Source organism: Cotesia typhae, unplaced genomic scaffold (genome assembly GCF_013202065.1).
Source record: "Cotesia typhae breed Kobodo isofemale line unplaced genomic scaffold, CoteBio_Ctyphae contig_48, whole genome shotgun sequence".
Classification (NCBI taxonomy): Eukaryota; Metazoa; Arthropoda; class Insecta; order Hymenoptera; family Braconidae; genus Cotesia; species Cotesia typhae.
This window is the reverse complement of record NW_027423756.1, coordinates 857098-875017: the sequence shown is the minus strand read 5'-3', so window position 1 is coordinate 875017 and position 17920 is coordinate 857098. Positions and strand designations below refer to the sequence as shown.

At 29.6% G+C, this 17920-nt stretch overlaps 1 protein-coding gene and 1 long non-coding RNA gene across 2 annotated transcripts; both read right to left on the bottom strand.

Annotated features, from left to right (window-relative positions):
- Nucleotides 1-9637: 9637 nt before the first annotated feature.
- Nucleotides 9638-13444, bottom strand: LOC141529387 (uncharacterized). Its single transcript, XM_074245889.1, has 5 exons — nt 13404-13444; nt 11739-12081; nt 11420-11620; nt 9983-10316; nt 9638-9897 (listed from the first exon to the last, which is right to left on the bottom strand). The coding sequence occupies exons 2-5, from the start codon at nt 12042-12044 to the stop codon at nt 9638-9640; spliced, it is 1101 nt and encodes a 366-aa protein (XP_074101990.1). The 5' UTR covers nt 12045-12081; nt 13404-13444.
- A 2978-nt stretch (nt 13445-16422) lies between these two features.
- On the bottom strand, nt 16423-16987 carry LOC141529894 (uncharacterized). The gene is made up of 2 exons (XR_012479680.1): nt 16917-16987; nt 16423-16541 (listed from the first exon to the last, which is right to left on the bottom strand). It is a non-coding gene; the product is annotated as an uncharacterized LOC141529894 (long non-coding RNA).
- Between the last annotated feature and the right edge of the window lie 933 nt (nt 16988-17920).

The following is a 17920-nucleotide window of genomic DNA, read 5'->3' as shown; positions in this document are numbered from 1 at the left end:
GTACCAGAAATGTCCAAAAAACGATGCTAGTAGTGTACTTATCAGCGATCAACATTGCTTACTAGTTAAAGGTAAAACCAAAAGTGATATAATTTTTGTTGTACAAAAATTATATCACTTGTTTGATGAAAAACATCACTTCTTTTCGAAATTTAACAGGACATATCTTGAATCATTCTGTTTGTTTTGTTTCACACAGGTAAAATAGCGTAAAAAAATATTTCCTTTCCAATGAACTTGAAGATATTCATAATTTGAAAAATTATTCAAAAATATAAGAAAAATTTCTTTCTTTTACATGCCTTTTTTGTCTGACGAAAATAAAATCCTAAAACAAACAAGGCATGATAAAAAAAAAATTATTGAGATTTTATTTTCAACTTCCCGCTAAAAATCTCAGATTTTCAAAAATCGGGAAGTTATTGTTTTCACCCCATTTTACGAAAATCGAGTTTTCATCGAATCTCGACGTTTCGAAGTCGTGGGAAGCTTCCCTGACTATTCTCGCGATGGTGTCTGTATGTCTGTATGTGTGTGTGTGTGTGTGTGTGTGTGTGTGGATGTGTGGATGTATGTAAGCCTCTTATAACTATTAAACGGCTTGACCGATTTTATCGCGGTTGGTGCCATTCGAAAGGGCTTGACCTAACTTAGATTTCCAATACACTTTGGACCGATTCAGACCGGTAGATTTTGAGAAATCGCAGAAAAACTACAAAACAATAACTTCCCGATTTTTCGACAATCTTCGATTTTCTTAGCGAGAAGTTAAAAAAATTTTTTCAAAAGTGGTTTTTTTGGAATAACTTTTAAACAGCTTTACCGATAAATTCTAAAAACTAATCAGCTCTTAACATCAAAAAAACCACGTTCATCGCCGCCAGTCCGGTCAAAATCGGTTGATTCGTTCATGAGTTATCGTTGACGAAAAAAAAACCGAAAAAAGTGTTTTTTTGGAATTACTCCGAAGTTTTGCGCTCTATCAACATAAACTCAAAAATTTTTCATGAAGCTTAAGAAACTGCGTTAAATGCTACCAACCACGTGAAAATCGGTTCATTCATTGAAAAGTTATTGCGATTTGAAAATTTGAAAGATAGTGTTTTATCAAATCTCTATCAAACTTTTAAGCTCGAAGAGCTCAAAAGCTTAAAAAAGCTATTTTTTGAGCTCGGAGAGCTCAAAATAACATACAAATTGTATTTATGAGCTCGAAGAACTCTAAAACGTTATAAGTGCAATTTCAAGCGTTTAGGTATAGAATTGGCAGGACGTTGCAGGGATGGCCTTCTGGGTCAACCGTTTTCCTAATTTTTTTCGATATGTTTCCATATTATAAACATTTTTAAGTTGATTGAAAAAAAAAAAAAATTCATAAACGCCTTTTTGGCTCTTCAGAACTATAAAATCGTACATTAAGCTGTAGCAATGCAAAATAAAGTACTACACTTAGTAAGTAAGACATTCCACACCAAATTCGCCTCTTTTCAACTTGACTTCTTAAAGGCTGATAAAAAAAACACGTCCATGAATTTTTTGAAATTTTTTTTCAACATTCGTTTCTGAGATGTAAATTTCTCTTATTTTAACTTACCGTTTTCTATGGAATGTTCACAAGTTAGTATAAAATTAACTGATATTCACGATTTTTAATTTTTCTCAAAATTTTTGTTTTTGAATTTTTATTTATCTGAACTTTTGTCTTTTTTTTATTTAAAGGACTTTTAGTAAAATTTTTTTATTTATAATATTTAAAAAATTAATAAACATCGAAAAATTGAATAAAAATTTATCATAATTATTTTTTCAATTTATCGTGTATTCAAAAAATTATTATTTTCATTTTCTGAGAATTTACCATTTTTTCAAAGATCAAATCCATGAAAACTGAATACAATACCCTTTTAGCACCTTCAATCCCATGATCTTTTCTAACTTATCATCGTAAATTAAAGCTGCATTTTTGCTATGAGTATACTTATAGATTATACTTCATTTTTAAAATCTAATTACTGAAACCCAAGAAATTTTCGTAAACTACTAAAATCCGATCCAAATAGCATTTAAATAAATTTAGCATTATCACAGAGACAAAGCTTAAAATATTAATAGTCCAAATAAGTCAAAACACAAGATTAAGAAAAAAAAAAATTAGTACAACGGAAGACCCAACAGGCTATCCCTGCAACTTCCCTCTAATGTCTAACAAAGAGCGATACAAAATTTGCTGATCACGACGTTTTAAGCTCTACAAGCTCAAAAATGAATCTTTCATACGATGTTAAGCTCTTCAAAAATATTAATTTGTCAAAAAAGCATAGTCAAAAGAATTAAAAAAAAAATTAGAACGACGGTTGACCGTAAAGGCCATCCCTGCAACTTTCCGCTCATTTTGTACTTAAGCGCTCAAAATTACACATTACTTTTTTGAGCTCTTCGAGCTCAAAACTCTAATATCAGTTTAATAAAATATAATTTTTTGAATTTTCAAACCGCAATAACTTTTGAATCAATGAACCGATTCTTACGCGGTTAACGGCATTCGACGCAGTTTTTTTGAGCCTCATCAAAAATCTTTAAGTTTAATTTGATCGAACCAGAAATTTCAGAGTAATTCCAAAAAAACACTCATCGGTTTTCTTTCGTCAACGATAACTCACGAACGAATCAACTGATTTTGACCAGCTTGGTGGCGATCGACGTGGTTTTTCGATGTTAAGAGCTGATTAGTTTTTGGAATTGATCGATCAAGCTGTTTAAAAGTTATTAAAAAAAAACTTGATTTGAAAAAATTTTTTTTAATAGTTTTTTTAAGATTCCTCAAAATCTACCGGTCGGAATTGGTCCAAGTTGTATTCAAAATTTAAGTTTGGTCAAGCCCTTTCAAATGACACCAACCGCGATCAAATCGGCCAAGCCGTTCAAAAGTTATGAGAGGTTTACATATATATATACACACACACACACACACACACACACACACATATATATATATATTATGATGGCCAGTGGCCCAGTCCTCGTCGCTGAGCCAACGGGTCCAAAATAATTGGCGTATCGGTTCGTCGTGATCGGTTATTGGGCGCCAGGAACAGTTCGAGGATGTTCCAATCCTATCCCACTAATTCGGGAACAACGTAACACTATTTTACTACACTCAGGGTGGCGGGTTCCTAAGGAAATAAGTAACAAGAGATTCCAATAAAAATAACAATTTATTCAAGACAGCAAATATGATCGGTCGGCGAGATAATTGATTCAAATAATTTTTCGACTATAATCCGATTAAGTATTCATTAATACTCAGTTAATAATCCAGTTCGCAATTCCGACAATGTCAAAGAATATTCCGGCAGTTATCAAAACAATGGTATACTAGTAATCTCATTAATAAAAAAAAAACTACCAATATAATAGTCAAGTAGGTTTCAAACAATACTATACTCGCAATCACAGTAAGTACTTAAATAACATCAAAAGAAAATAATCGAAGTTTTTGTAACCAATATTCAAATAATAATCACGCTATTTGTTTCCATAATCAAAATTAATAATACCAAATTTTTCAAGACAATATCCAAATAATAATCGCGGTTTGTCTCAATAATCTCAAAAATCTCTTAAGCAAGCCACTTCAAACAATAGTTAAATACAATCATGTGATTTGTTTAAATAATCACAGAAGAGAGAAAAAAAATAATCATCAAGTAAATACTTTAACTACTTTTCCAATTAGACTTCAATTAATCACTAAGTTGATAAGTCACAAAATTCTCGAGTAATTATTAATTAACTATTATTAAATTAAATTTAAATAAATTCAATTAATCCCAAAGTTAATAATTCACATAAATTTCGCATAATTATTAGTTAACTATTTAATTAATACCCAATTAATAATCAAGTTCAGTATTTACTTAATATGCTAAATTTATGATCAGTCATAATTCAAATATTTTCAGTCAATGATCGCGTTAAATCGCCAACTCTTACTTAAAATTACAATCAAAATAATAATTCAAAATAATAGGCAGCAATAACCAAGTTAAATTTTAAATAATCGTCAAATCGATGCGTATTCGTACGTAACTAAAGACAAACATCGGCATATCATTCAGCGGGTATTCGTAGTCATTAAATTGATGCTTATTGAGCGGCGGATAATTGATCGATCAGATCGCGAATCGATGCTCAATTACCGGAGCTCTGCGTTACCTAGCCGCGTTGCAGTCGGTAACTGTGCTACAGTGATCCCGACGGACTACCGAAGCTCGAAGGCAGGCGGCGCCTCGCTCGAGGTCTATAATGACGTAGTTCACAAGCACTTCAACAATTACAAATTTTTACTGGTAGGAATTTGATAAGGAAGGTACCCCGGAGATATCTCGTGGAATTCGAACACCTCAACAATGGCTTCCAACGCCGAAAGATTAAATTAATACCAAACAACCAAAACAATAAACTCAATGAGAATTAAGGTATCGTTTCCACGAGTTATCCCTAATGACAAAAGCCACTTACGTTGCCGGCCGATGTCGGCTTGATGACCTCAGCGGGTTGAGGGGATGACGGCGATGCAGCTCTTCCCGGGTTGATCCTGGCCAAAATTCCCACCAAACCCTGCACTGGACACGGCGTTGGCTCCAATTAGCTCGAGTGACTTCGGTGAATTTATCTGATATAACGTCTTTTATTGAACTTGCAGAGTTCGCAATAATTAAAAAAACAAAATAATCAAAATTAGAAAAATAACCAAAAACGAAAAGGCACGAGGTGATCACTACCAGGCGGTTACGTCGAAGAAGGAGTTTTTCTCGTCTTCCTTCTTCTTATCCGTCGACTTTGGTTGGCTACGGAGTTGACCTGCAGGCCGGTAGATGGCGTTACTACCGTTTTGAACTGCTCAAATTGACGGTGGAACATTAAATCGACGCGCCGACTGGTGGTTCTCCCAGAAGCTTATCCAAAAGTTCGAGTGATGCATAACTGATGACAATTCGTAACGGTACCGTGTTCAAAGTCTCTCAATTCTCATTTGCAGCCACGGTTTGATGTGGGGTTGATGTTTGGCTTTCCCTGAGTCCTGTCGGCGTGGAATCCGGCGTTGTTTAGCAGTTGAATCGTCGTTAATAAGTGGCTTTTATCGGGGCACTTACCAATCACTTAATACTAACTTATTTCTAACTTATTCGAACAAAATAATCTCAATCTCAAATTATTATGGCGTCGCGCTTCGAGCTGCGGGATTCGCCGTACTCGCCTGGTAGCCTCTAGAGGGCGACTGGATCGCGGCGAATAAGCTATATCTGAAAGTAGCGAGGAGCAACCCAAAAAAAAAAATCAATAATCGAGCAGACTGTGCCCATGACGGCGGGCCTGACAAGGCCCCACGTCACAATATATATATATATATATATATATATATATATATATATATATATATATATATATATATATATATATACAGCCATACAGACACCATCGCGAGAAGGGTCAGGGAAGATTTCTAATGCTTCAAAACGTCGAGATCTGTTGAAAACTCAATTTTCGCAAAACGGGGTAAAAACAATAACTTCCCGATTTTTCGATAATCTTCGATTTTCTTAACAGGAAGTTAAAAAAATCATAGATACGTTTTATCAGCTCTTCAAACTATTAATATTTGAAACAAATTCAACAAGTTAAGCTAAAAAAAAGCGACTAGCTTTGTATGAAATGCTTTATAACCGTTATAATGATATATCTTCTATTCTACCATATAATGTTCACTTCGTTAATAAAGTCCTAGTTCAACTGCACATAAGAGATAATAATTACACTCATTTTTTTTTTATATTTTAGATATGTGCTTGTATCTTTAACAGAGGAAGAAAATAAAGTATTGGGAAAATTCAGACGACAATATTGATTTACATCTTCCGCAATGGATTGGATCATATTGTAATGAATATCGTCGCAAGCTGAAAGAGTATTCGTGAATCATCCATTTTATGATTTGTTGAACAAATCATATTGTAGTTGGATAAAAATGTTAGAGTCTTTAAAAATAGTTGTGATTCACTAGTATAAATATTAATATGTTTATGATATTGTTTTTATAATCAAACGCAATGAAGTTGCTCTTATTTATTGTTTTTTCGTACAAATATTTAAAATATTTAATAATAAAAATGTACTTCTAATACTCTTCACAGTTACTTATTTCTTCTATAAATAAATTTTTAAATCTCTAATTAGCTTTAATCAATTTGATTGATATAATATAATTTAATAATCGAGAATGTATGCCAAACCGGTTTGAAAGTAATGTACACTTTTTTTCAGCATTATTTTTACGAATATGAGGTCATAAAAAGTGTAAGCATCAGTGAGATAATGGATAAAAAAGTCGTCTTATTTATTAAAATATGAATTATTGTTCCTATAATTAGTGTTAGTATTATAATTATTATTTCTGTTACTGTTGTTTTGTTGTTGTTACAGTTTTAATTTATAATTGAGTAGGAATTCCAAGCTCGACATATTCCTTTTTAAAAATTATTACGGCACTAATCAACAAGATTTTAACAAATATTGAAAGATATAAGTAATCATTCTATAGTTAAAATTCGATTGGCGTCTATTCTAGACACATTTTAAAATGAGCTTAAATTTATTCAAAATTTACAGTTGATACGCGTAGATTTGCGCTAATTTCACTTTGATAACAGTGTAGATTCACACAGGAAACATTTTTAATTCACTCTGAATCTGCTTTGAATTGACTATGGTTTTACTCTGAAAACACTTTGGAACCAACTGCTAAAATATATTGAATTTATCAAAACCACTCTGATAACATCTTGGAAACACTTTGGGTCAACTCTGGAAACATTCTGGAAACAGTGCAAAAAACCACTCTGGTAATACTCTGAATCCAGTATGATTACAAAATGTTTTTTGAATAATTACAGAATGTCCCCATAATGATTATAAAGCCGCAAGGGTAGAGCTATTCAATATTTTTTACTGATACGTTTGCTTTTATAATGAAAATAAAACTGCACGATGAATTTTTTTACTCTATTGTTATTCTTCTCCCACCTCTTTACTAGATTTTTTAAAAATTCAACTTTAAATATTACGTCATTTTTCTGAATTTTTTATTGTACTGAGAAAAAAATTTACTAAAATTTGAAAAAATTTTTTTTCAATTATTTTTTTGATTATTTTTCTAAATTTTTTATGATTTTTTAATGATTTTAATGATCATTTTTAATTTAATAATTATTTTTCAAAATTTTTTAAGAATATTTATTTTCGTCTCAAGAACTCGTCGAATTGATTGAAAAAATTTATATTATATTTGTATAAGAATCCAATAAAGTAATTTTTTTGGACTTTCCTCTCTCAGTGAAAATAAATATTAATTCTATCTTATATAAAAACTCTCAAATGAGATAGATTAACATATATTCTGTCTTTTTGCATTCGGCTTACTCTTATACATGTATTATGATCAATTATAGATTGTCACTCAATCGTCACACATTATAGAAAAACCGAACATATCCGAACATGACTCTTATTCCAAATGAAGTATTTACTGAAACCAAGAACATTGATGTTCTTGGGTGAAGATATTGTTGTCATTTCGATTAAAGAATAATAAATAGCTGGTTCAAACTTATGTACTTCTTGATCGAAAACATTTGATTTCATTGAAGTAAGAAATTTTATGTTTAAATGAAAAAAAATAAAATTATTAATTTAAAAGAAATTAACTTCATTGGAAAACAATTTTTTTTCCGATTAAATTTTTTTATTTTAAAATTAATATTTTAATTTTTTCAATTGAATAAAAATTTTTTTTGAATCAAAACATTTAAAACCAAGAATAAAATATACTTAAATCAGAATATGAGTCGGTTTCCTAAATATATTCTTGACTTGAGAGATTTCTTCTTGAATCAAGATTTCCTTTTTTTCTGTGTATTACTAGAATCCGAACAAAAATAGTTTCACTGTAAAAAAATCGTGCCAAGTCCACGTTCATAAGACTATTAAGAAAAAAAAATTTTATTTCTTTACAAAAAGATATAAAATAAAAAATTAAAAAATCCAAGTAACCGATATGGTTGTATATGATTTTCGAAAATTAAAAAAAAATTTTTGTAAATTTAAAAATTAAAAGAAACAATTTTGGAACGTATTTAGTGTGCGTAGTTACGAAATATTTCACTTTTTATGAAATTCCTAAATTGTATCTACTAGGACACTTAAAAAAATTGAAGTACACAATAACGCACACCAAGTACGTTCCAAAATTGTTTCTTTTAATTTTTAAATTTACAAAAATTTTTTTAATTTTCGAAAATCATATACAACCATATCGGTTACTTGGATTTTTAATTTTTTATTTTATATCTTTTTGTAAAGAAATAAAATTTTTTTCTTAATAGTCTTATGAACGTGGACTTGGCACGATTTTTTTACAGTAAAACTGTTTTTGTTCGGATTTCAGTTTTTTTGTAATTATAATAAAAATTGACAATTTTAATTTAATACATTTCCGGTGGCAAACTATCCCCTTTAAGCTATAGTTCATGTAAAAGTTATTCTTGCGCCGCCTGGCGTGTGTAATTGCAAGCTGTCAAATATCTTTTTTTCACTGTCGTTCCCCATCTATTATAAGATTAGCATGCATCGTTATATTATTTAGTCTCTGGCCGTCCGCTTTTTACATAAGAAAAAAGTTAAAATCTAAAAATCTGGGTCGCTATAGTTTGTGCTGATTGTTTTTAATAATTTTAAATTGAAATTATAAAGATAATTGATAATAATCAAGTAATACGCGTAATAAAATGCATGAACTACTATTATAAAATATCATATAAAAAAAAATCAAATTAAATTTGAAAAAAAACTTGTAACCTCAAAAAACGATTCTGCTTACGGTATATACACACTCGGTAGTCTGGCTTGAGAACGGAACTTGGCGCCACATTCTACCGAATCTGTTGATCAAAATATCAATAACATTATACAGTCATCGGCTTATATCCTTTTCGTATAAGCGAAACTTACCGAAAACTTATTTATCCTAAAAGACAAAAACCGACTCGCCATCTACAGAAAAATTTTTTTTCCTATGAGTAATGATTCGAAAAGACAAATCTCGATTGGACACTATCCGAAAAGTATGTTGACATTTTGCAGAAATATATCTCGCAAGAAAATCAACTAACCGAAAAGACATTATCCGCATCGTCATCAATAGAAAATTATTAAATCCTCTTCGTTATGATCCGAAAAATAAAATCTCGATTGGACACTATCCGAAAAATTACTACCTCAGAGAACAGTAGATAATATAGAAACTTTTCTTTGCTACTCAGCAAAATAATCAGTAGGTACAGAAGAAATTAGTGAAAAAAAATTCTTGTGATTTTTTGAATTGTATGTCCTCACAGGAAAAAAAAATTTTGTTGCATAATGTTATAGTCATAGTTTTTTCCTTGCTCTATATCCTAGTTTTTCTAGTATATTTTCAGTTCTTTGGCGAGTATAATAAAAACACAATTTCAATTTGTATAAAGTGTATTAATTTAATTGAAAAATTAAAAAAATTTAAACTTTATAATACATGTTAATTATTTCAAATAATCGGCATCAAAAAATTATTTACATCATCTGTACTTGTCCATACATTCTCATTTTTAAATGTTCTAGAAATATGGTTGCAACATTGTAAGAAGTTACTTATGTTTAGCGTACCATTATCATATAAATCCCACAAGTACTCAACCATTTCATATCTTAAAGTAATTTTTTTATTCTTGGCACTTCGAATTTCCAAGTTTACTTCTAATGATGTTTTTTCAATTTTTGCCAATTCTTGGAGAGCTGCAATACGTTCTAAAAGTATAAAATGATAATTTATTTTACTTTGATCTTTGATTTAAAGGTGTATTTTCTAGAAACCTATCAATAAAATTATTACCTGTAAATTCCCAGATTGGTGGATGAGATCCTAATTTTAATCTAAGTATTCTATGGTAGGATTCAATGTAGTTATTTGTTCTATTTTTATTTCGGTAACAGCTAAATCTTTCCGGCTTGACAATTTTGAGCCAGTAACTTCTAAAATAGTCAATTAATCCTTTTAGTGGCTGAATTATTTCTTTGTGCTGATTAACGAGCAATAAGAAAGCTTTTTCAATGTCATCGGCTGGCAAGAAGGCAAGACCTAAAAGTTTTCTAATGAAAACTCTAATATCTTCTCTTTCTTCAATTAAACTATCCAATTTTTCTGTTATCGTTCTTCTAATTATCGCCTGTAATAAATCCATTTTTTAATTTTTTAATTAATTTCTAGTTTGTTTGGTAATGCAAAAATCTAATCATTAAAGTAATAAAATAAAACTTCAACTTTCACTTTTTAAATTATTTCATAAAATCATCTATTATTATATGTCTAATATGCACACATAGATTTATTGTAATATATGCTTAATGAAGAAAATAAATCATTTACTCTATATAAAAAATTTTACGTAAAAAAAATTTACTTTATGCAAATTACATGAATCATTCCGTATCTAAGCGATCTATGGGTTGAAATGACTTCTTTTAATGTCAACGAAATTTGATGAGCAATTTTCTATGATTATAAAACGAAATTTTACCTAAGAAAAAAAATAAAAAAAAAAAAAATTTTCCAAGATATACAAAATTTCAAGTTTCACTATTTTTCTAATTTCTCGAGTTCAATATTTAAATAGTTAAGTACGAATTTTTCGCTCAATTCCTTTACATAAAATACCTTGGACTAATCTTTAAAGTTGTAAGCCTTTTAGAACTATTTCTTTTTTAAAAAATATGAATTTCTGCTTTAAAAATTAATTTTTTTTGTTATCGTAATTTTCAGCATTAACGAATTGAATCTACGACACAGAAACGTTAAATAAAAAACTATGTTTATTTGTTTATTTATTTTTTAGAGATATTTTTTGAACCAAACTTACTAAGGCATTATATATCGTGTTCTTAACACGTAGAATATTTGAAATTAAAGAATATCGATGTGCAGAAATTTGCAGGTTTTAATCCTGGTTTTAAGATCATGTCTAAATAATGAAATAATTATATTTATATTTTACATTTTCATGTTGCGGTTGCATTTTTTTAAAGCTCAAAATTACAATACTATCTTCTTTCTTTTACACCATTTATAAATTGAGAAATAAAATTTATTGGTTAAAAAAAATTTTAATTTTTGAAAGTAAATAAATCCAGTTCTAAAAATTTCACAATCTTTCAAGATTAGTCAAAGGTACTTCTGTTATTTTCAATTGCATTTGAATTCTTTTCAGTTGATATTTTTAAATTGAGAATGCACAAGTATAAACAAAAATTGAAATTATTGTAAACATTATACTTGTATAAAGTGGAAGTTGCAGCCTTGTGGTTGAGCATGAACATAAGATGATCGGACGGCTCCCATGATTCCTAATTCGAAATCTGATATTACTTTATTAATATTGAGATGTGGAGCTAATTCTGTCTTGAAGTAGTTAAAAATGTCCGTATAACTTTTTTTAGTTTTACTTGTCATCAGTGCCCATGCGATTGGAAGTGTCTGAAAAAACATATTAGTATAACGTATGTTTTTACTACTTTTTATGTAATATTAATAATTTTTTAAATATAGCATGATATTATAATAATATTTCATACATTGTTAAAAAAAATCTTACGTTTCTTTCTACGACAGCCATAATTGTCAGTAATTGATAGATTTCTTTTGGAGCTCGGGGACAAACTTCATACGTCGCATCAACCAATAGATGAGTGGTACGAATCGTTCGTAGAAAATCTTTATCAGCAAAAACAACTGCTGACGACTTATCACTGCTATTTATATAGTGAACTTGTAATTTGCTTTTATTACGACTTAAATAATTTTTCCATCGATCCATTTGTAAGAATGAAACATATTCGTTTAGCGACTTAGGTTGGGGAGGTCGAACTTGTCGCCGCCAATTGTTGATGGTTGAAATCATGCTTGAGAATGGAACTAATGCTGCTCCGTCGGGAAATCTACGCAGAAGCCACATAAAACATTTTTTTTTTTATTTATTAAATAATTTTTTTACAAGATTGAATTGCATAATAAACTCGAGCAGTCTTAATTACGAAATGTTAAGAGAAAAGATAACAAAATCTGTTTTATTTTTTTTCTGATCAGTGTGGCACCTGCTGCGATGATTACAGAGTCCATTGTTTGCGAAACTGAAGAAAGAATAATTAGACTACATTTTTTTTTACTAATCTTACAATCATTTTATACCAATTAATGTACTCTAAACGTAAAAAAAAATTTTATCGTTTCTGTAAAAAAATGGTTAAGAGTGCATTTTTAAAAGGAATCACCAACTTTTACCGATAAAATCAAAATTATTGCAGCTTACGTATCCGGAAAAAAGTAAACTGTGAAATTCACTGGGATTCCGGTTAATTTTTATATAGCTTCAAACAGTACATCGGATATCGGGGTGACAAAAATATAAATATTACAGAACTTCATTCAAAATTCTTCATTATTATACTTTAACATTTTCGACATTCACAATATTGCGAATATTACTGTTTGAAATAGTATTTTCTTCCATTTAAAGAATGAATTGTAGCGTTTTAATGATAAATATTATAAAGTGAATAGTAAAATCACAATTTTACCATTTGAAATGGTAATTTTTAGCAGTTGATCATTACATATTATAAATCTACTTTTATTTGGACTGTTATGCAATAGTGTGTTAAGTACATCGGATTTCTATAGTACTTAACACATTAATGCATAACAGTGACCATTTATTACAGTTTACTTTTTTCCGTGTACAAAAATTGTTAAAAAAATGATAAAAATCTGTAGATATGTAATGAGAATTTTTTGTAGTTTTCTCCTATCACAATTTATAAGCATCATAAACCATATATGGAAGCAACAAAGTTTATAAAATCAAAAATGGAGTGTTAATTATTATAGTTTTTTAAATTAACATGAGTAGGAAAATGAAAATAGTTCTCAAAATAACAAAGAAAATTATTCAATTGCTAATTACTCTCTACTATTTAGCAATGTGAGATCGTGCAAAATTATAGATTTACATGAGAAAATTTGCTGATTTCAGAAAATGTTTATGCTAATATATTTGTATGAAATTTTTGAAGTGTTTAAAGTTAAATTTTCCAAACCATTTGATTTATGCTAATTTGAATAATTACCTTACGAATTTGCGCTTTTTAAGATTTATTTAATTTTAATAGAAAACAAAAAGTATTGTCAGATGTCTCCTTACTTAATCACTATCAAACTTACTTTATTTTATAGTTTTAACACATAACATTATAAAACGTACCTTAAACATAAATTAGTGTATATAATGGAAGGCTTCGTCGAAGTTGTCATTATTTGTTGTTTAAACTCGTTCTTGAATTGACGAATTAAAAAATAAACATCGGGTTTGTCATGATTGTGTTTTTGGTCACGCTAAAATTCTTTTTAGATTGTTCTCATCAATTTCATATTTTAACCGCGCAGGACACTTTTTAGAATTATGTTGATCACATAACATAAATCTACAATAAGAAAAAAAAATATTTTTTCAATATACTTATTCTTTATAAATTTTAAAAGTAATTGAGAGTATCGTCCATATGTCATACAAACTTATAAATTAATTACTTTGAGAGATGAAAAGAAGCAAAACTATTCTTTAAACTACCGTAATGTTTTATCGGTAAGAGAAAAATGACTCGATCGTCTTGAAATATTTATACTACTTATAAAAAGGATTATAAAAAATCTTTGATTTTCAATTCTTTTGAATATTTAAAATTTTTGTCCTATTTTCTAATCCGGAATATTATTAAAAATAAAAAAAATAGTCTTTTAAAATTATACGGGGATGTGTTAATTTAAAAAAAAAATCAAATCTATCATCAATAACTTGAACGACATGGACATTGTATTAATCTATTGTAACTGCGGTAGTCGCACCTTTATTTTTAACACATCACAATATTAAAATATAGATCGACGATTAATTGTTTAATGAGCGTATATGATTCTTCATTAAAAATTGAAATTTTTTAAAATATTTTTTTGAAAGATTCATACTAAAAGAAAATAATAAAAACTTTTTTTAAGCAGTGATAATAGACATTACACAACTTTTTTTATTTGCTTAATCTAGGTAACACAGAAATTAAAAAATATAAATACGTTTTTATCAATGATACGCAGTAAAAAATTTTCTGTCATTCTTACACAAATCGGGTGTAATGATATTTATGAATAGTGATTATACATTTTTTTGTAGTTGATAAGTAAATGCTAATGTCTATTACACTAATGATACAAAAAAATTATATACAAAGTTTTTTATATATACAATAAGACAAAACTTTTTACAAATTAAAAAAATTATTTTCTATTTAATATTTTTAAATTAATCAGTACAATAACAAACCTTTTTCTCGATAGTGCATTATTTTTATTGTAAAAGTATCCATCATAGGGCATTTTTTCGATGTTCCTTTGTTTTTTTCCATTGTGATGTAAGATCCCTCAACAACTCTCGCTAACTTTTTTTTTTTGCTTCTTTAATTAAACTTCTCCTTTTTTATCTCAAATACAAAAATGAACACAAATTCAACTCTTCAGTCAAATAATAAAAAACACAACACCTTGTACTATTACATTTTTTCACCGTCACTCTGCAAGATTATAAGCTACTGTTTTGTGTAGCAACAGAATGTGTCTACACATGAGGCCGTATGTATATCAAATCTGTAATTTTTATTTACCAGTTTCATGGGAAATAAATATACCTGTCACAAGTTTTATCACTTTAATAACATCAAGGAAAAGGGTAAGCGTGGTATATATACAAAAGTATAGGCGTTGTTTATTGAACGTCGTCGTAGTACATGCACTGATAGTAAAAGAACTGAAACGATATGACGACTCTTTCAGTAGCAACTTCTTTGTTTGAAAAATATATATATAAATTGTGACTAGTTCTAATATCAGCCAAGATCATGTACCTATAGGTATGAGTATTTTTTTATCAAGTTGGTGAGACGAAGATGACCACAAAGAGATTAAAATCAATAGAAAAGTGCCGAATGCTGATTCTTTAAATCCTAAAAAGATAACGTCTCACAGAATGTAAAAAGATTTTGCACTTTTCACTTTTACTCTTTCGTTCAAAAGCCGCTATTCCGATAATTGTAATATGATACAGTCAAGTCGCGTTATGAGCCCTCCTTGTATCCCTCTCTTATTAACCCTTTAGAGTCAGAGGATCTTGAAACGTCTTCGCGCGAGAGTAGTGGGGAGAGCGCAAATCCATAGTAAGACCCAAGAGTGGGGTTTCAAGGCCAGACTCTAAAGGGTTAATGCGAGTCTGGTTAAAAAACAAAGAAAACAAGCCGGACTCATAACGCGATTTGACTGTAAATATTTAGGTTTTAGCTTCACGATACATCAATAATTACAAAAATCAATCGATTGAAAAAATCATAAAAAATATTTAAAAGAAAATTTTTATGGTGATTTTTTTCTTACATAAAAAATTGTATCTTTCACAATCAATTGTGAATATTTCATAATAGAATGATTGCAATACTTAAAAAATTTTTTTTCATTTAATTGCATGTCCGTAGAGTCATGTGGGGCAAATGTGCGCAGCGGGTAAGAGTGCGCAATCCCATGTATTTGGGACTCAAATGAATGGGTTTGCGTATTCTTACCCACTGCGCACTCTTGCCCCACATGACCCTATATGTGTTTTATTTGAATATTTTCTATAACAAAATAATTCTGCTTCAAAGACATGGAAAGATATATTAATTAATATATTAATTTACATTGATATAAAAAAATAATATGAACACAAATAAGCTATCAAAATAAAGGAATGTTATTTTTTTAACTTCTGTAAGTATTAAATGGTAGATATCGAAAAACCTCTTATTTCATTTCATCGATGTTTGACTGTGTGTACAGTTTCGTTGAGCAGGCCGCAAAAATGGCGTTCGTTTGAGTCGATGTTACTCAGGTTTACGCATGAAATGAATCATTAAAAGATTTAAAAAAAATTGGATAGTACTTCACGAAACAATGTCTATACAATTTTAATGACAAACGAGACTATTATTTATTTTTTTTTTTAATAAAATTGTTTAGTTGTAACATATTTTTACATTTATAATAGTTGTACATATTTTCCATTACTTTTGAAATTATTTTTTAAGGGGGATAGCCACTGTGACGCTGGAAAAAATAGGCAATTTTCGGGAATTTTTTTTACTAGGATAATAAAGGAATTTGGGGATCGAGTTTTTTTTGTTTTATAAAGTATATGTTGAGGATAATTCTCCTAAATTTTTATTCAAAAATATTTTGTTATCACAAAGTTATAAACATTTTTGTAGAGCACCAAAAAAATTTCCCCCTCCATTGCCGGTACTGTAACTCAAAAACGGATTATCTGAAACAAAAAAACCAAACGGCATTTTAATCTATAGGAATGTCGCTATCGTCGCACGTAGGGGATTTTGAAAATTTTGATTTGAGAAAAAATGGCGCCATATTGAAAATTTTTTCGTCTTTTTCCTCATTTTTTGGACTCAAACAGCCTTAAAAATCTTAAAAATTAAAATTTTCAAAATCCCCTACGTGCGACGATAGCCACTAAGTAGACGAATACGGGGAAACAAAAAAATTGAGAATCGGTTCATATTATTTACGAAAGTTACAGTACCGGAAAGTTTGAAAAAAGTCGTTTTGAGAAAAACGCGAGTAAAGTTTTAAGAAGATTCTCGCAACTTTAAAATCTAGTCTTTCACAAAATATTCATACTCACATCAAACTATCAAGTCCTGGGCCATATGAGGGTTCTTCCTCCTTATCTTTAGTATTGACCTTGACTTTTTTATTTTTTACTGGCCGTTTCCATGCGGCTTTCAGCAGCTTTAACCCGAGTAGCGTCGCGCTCAGCGCAGTATGAGTAGAGTGTTGGTCCTACTTTAACATCGAGATTCTCTAATATCTTCAGAGTTGCTAGAGCCCCATCATTGAATGTAATTGTTGAAATATATAAAGCTATTTCAACAATAAGGGAATAAGAAGAATTTGTTTTTGGGGCGAGCTGCCACACTAATGCATTGAAGCTTTCATTATTATTTTGTGTAAACCCACCGACACATCGTTCCAATAACTCTGGATTCGATAGATCTTCATAAATCGGTATTAAAGCTTCCGCAATATCTGCAGGAAGTGGTGGTTTTTCAACTAATGAGTCCAAAGTATTTGTTGCCACAGCTTTTTGAAATTGACACCACGAATTTGCACCTTCAGGACAAAGAAAATGCTGCGGATCTTCGGGTGATGAAAACTTGTGATAAAATGTTTGCCAAATAGCATTATACATCTCATCAACATCATTAGAATGACGTCTGATTGCTAAACCATAATACTTTGTAAATTCATTAATTGCTTTGTCCGTTAATCGACCTTTCCCACCTAAACTTTTCTGTGTATTTTCTTCTTTTCCTGTTTTTGTCTTCTTGTTAGTTCGTTGCTTCTTCAAAGCCCTTAGTCGACTGCCCATTCGTTTTTGCACGTGATTAATACATTCCTTTTTTTTATCTTCACCATGTCCCCATACGGTTTAGCATCACAAATATTTTTATACGTTTTAGTGTCACCATCACCTATATAGTTTACATACTTAACGTTATGTAATAACTCTGATCGCATAAACATCTCTTTTATTCCATCTACCTCCATTTGTCCAGAAGAATTTTCATGGTTTATTGGACAGTCTAGAGCATAGTCTTGCATAAATTGATCGTATTCAGCTGTTCC

Coding starts and splice junctions, on each gene's coding strand:
- LOC141529387 (XM_074245889.1), bottom strand. CDS start 12,044: ATGATTTCAACCATCAACAATTGGCGGCGACAAGTTCGACCTCCCCAA. Junction 11,621..11,738: donor TGGCTGTCGTAGAAAGAAAC/GTAAGATTTTTT, acceptor ATGTTTTTTCAG/ACACTTCCAATCGCATGGGC. Junction 9,898..9,982: donor ACCAATCTGGGAATTTACAG/GTAATAATTTTA, acceptor TTATACTTTTAG/AACGTATTGCAGCTCTCCAA.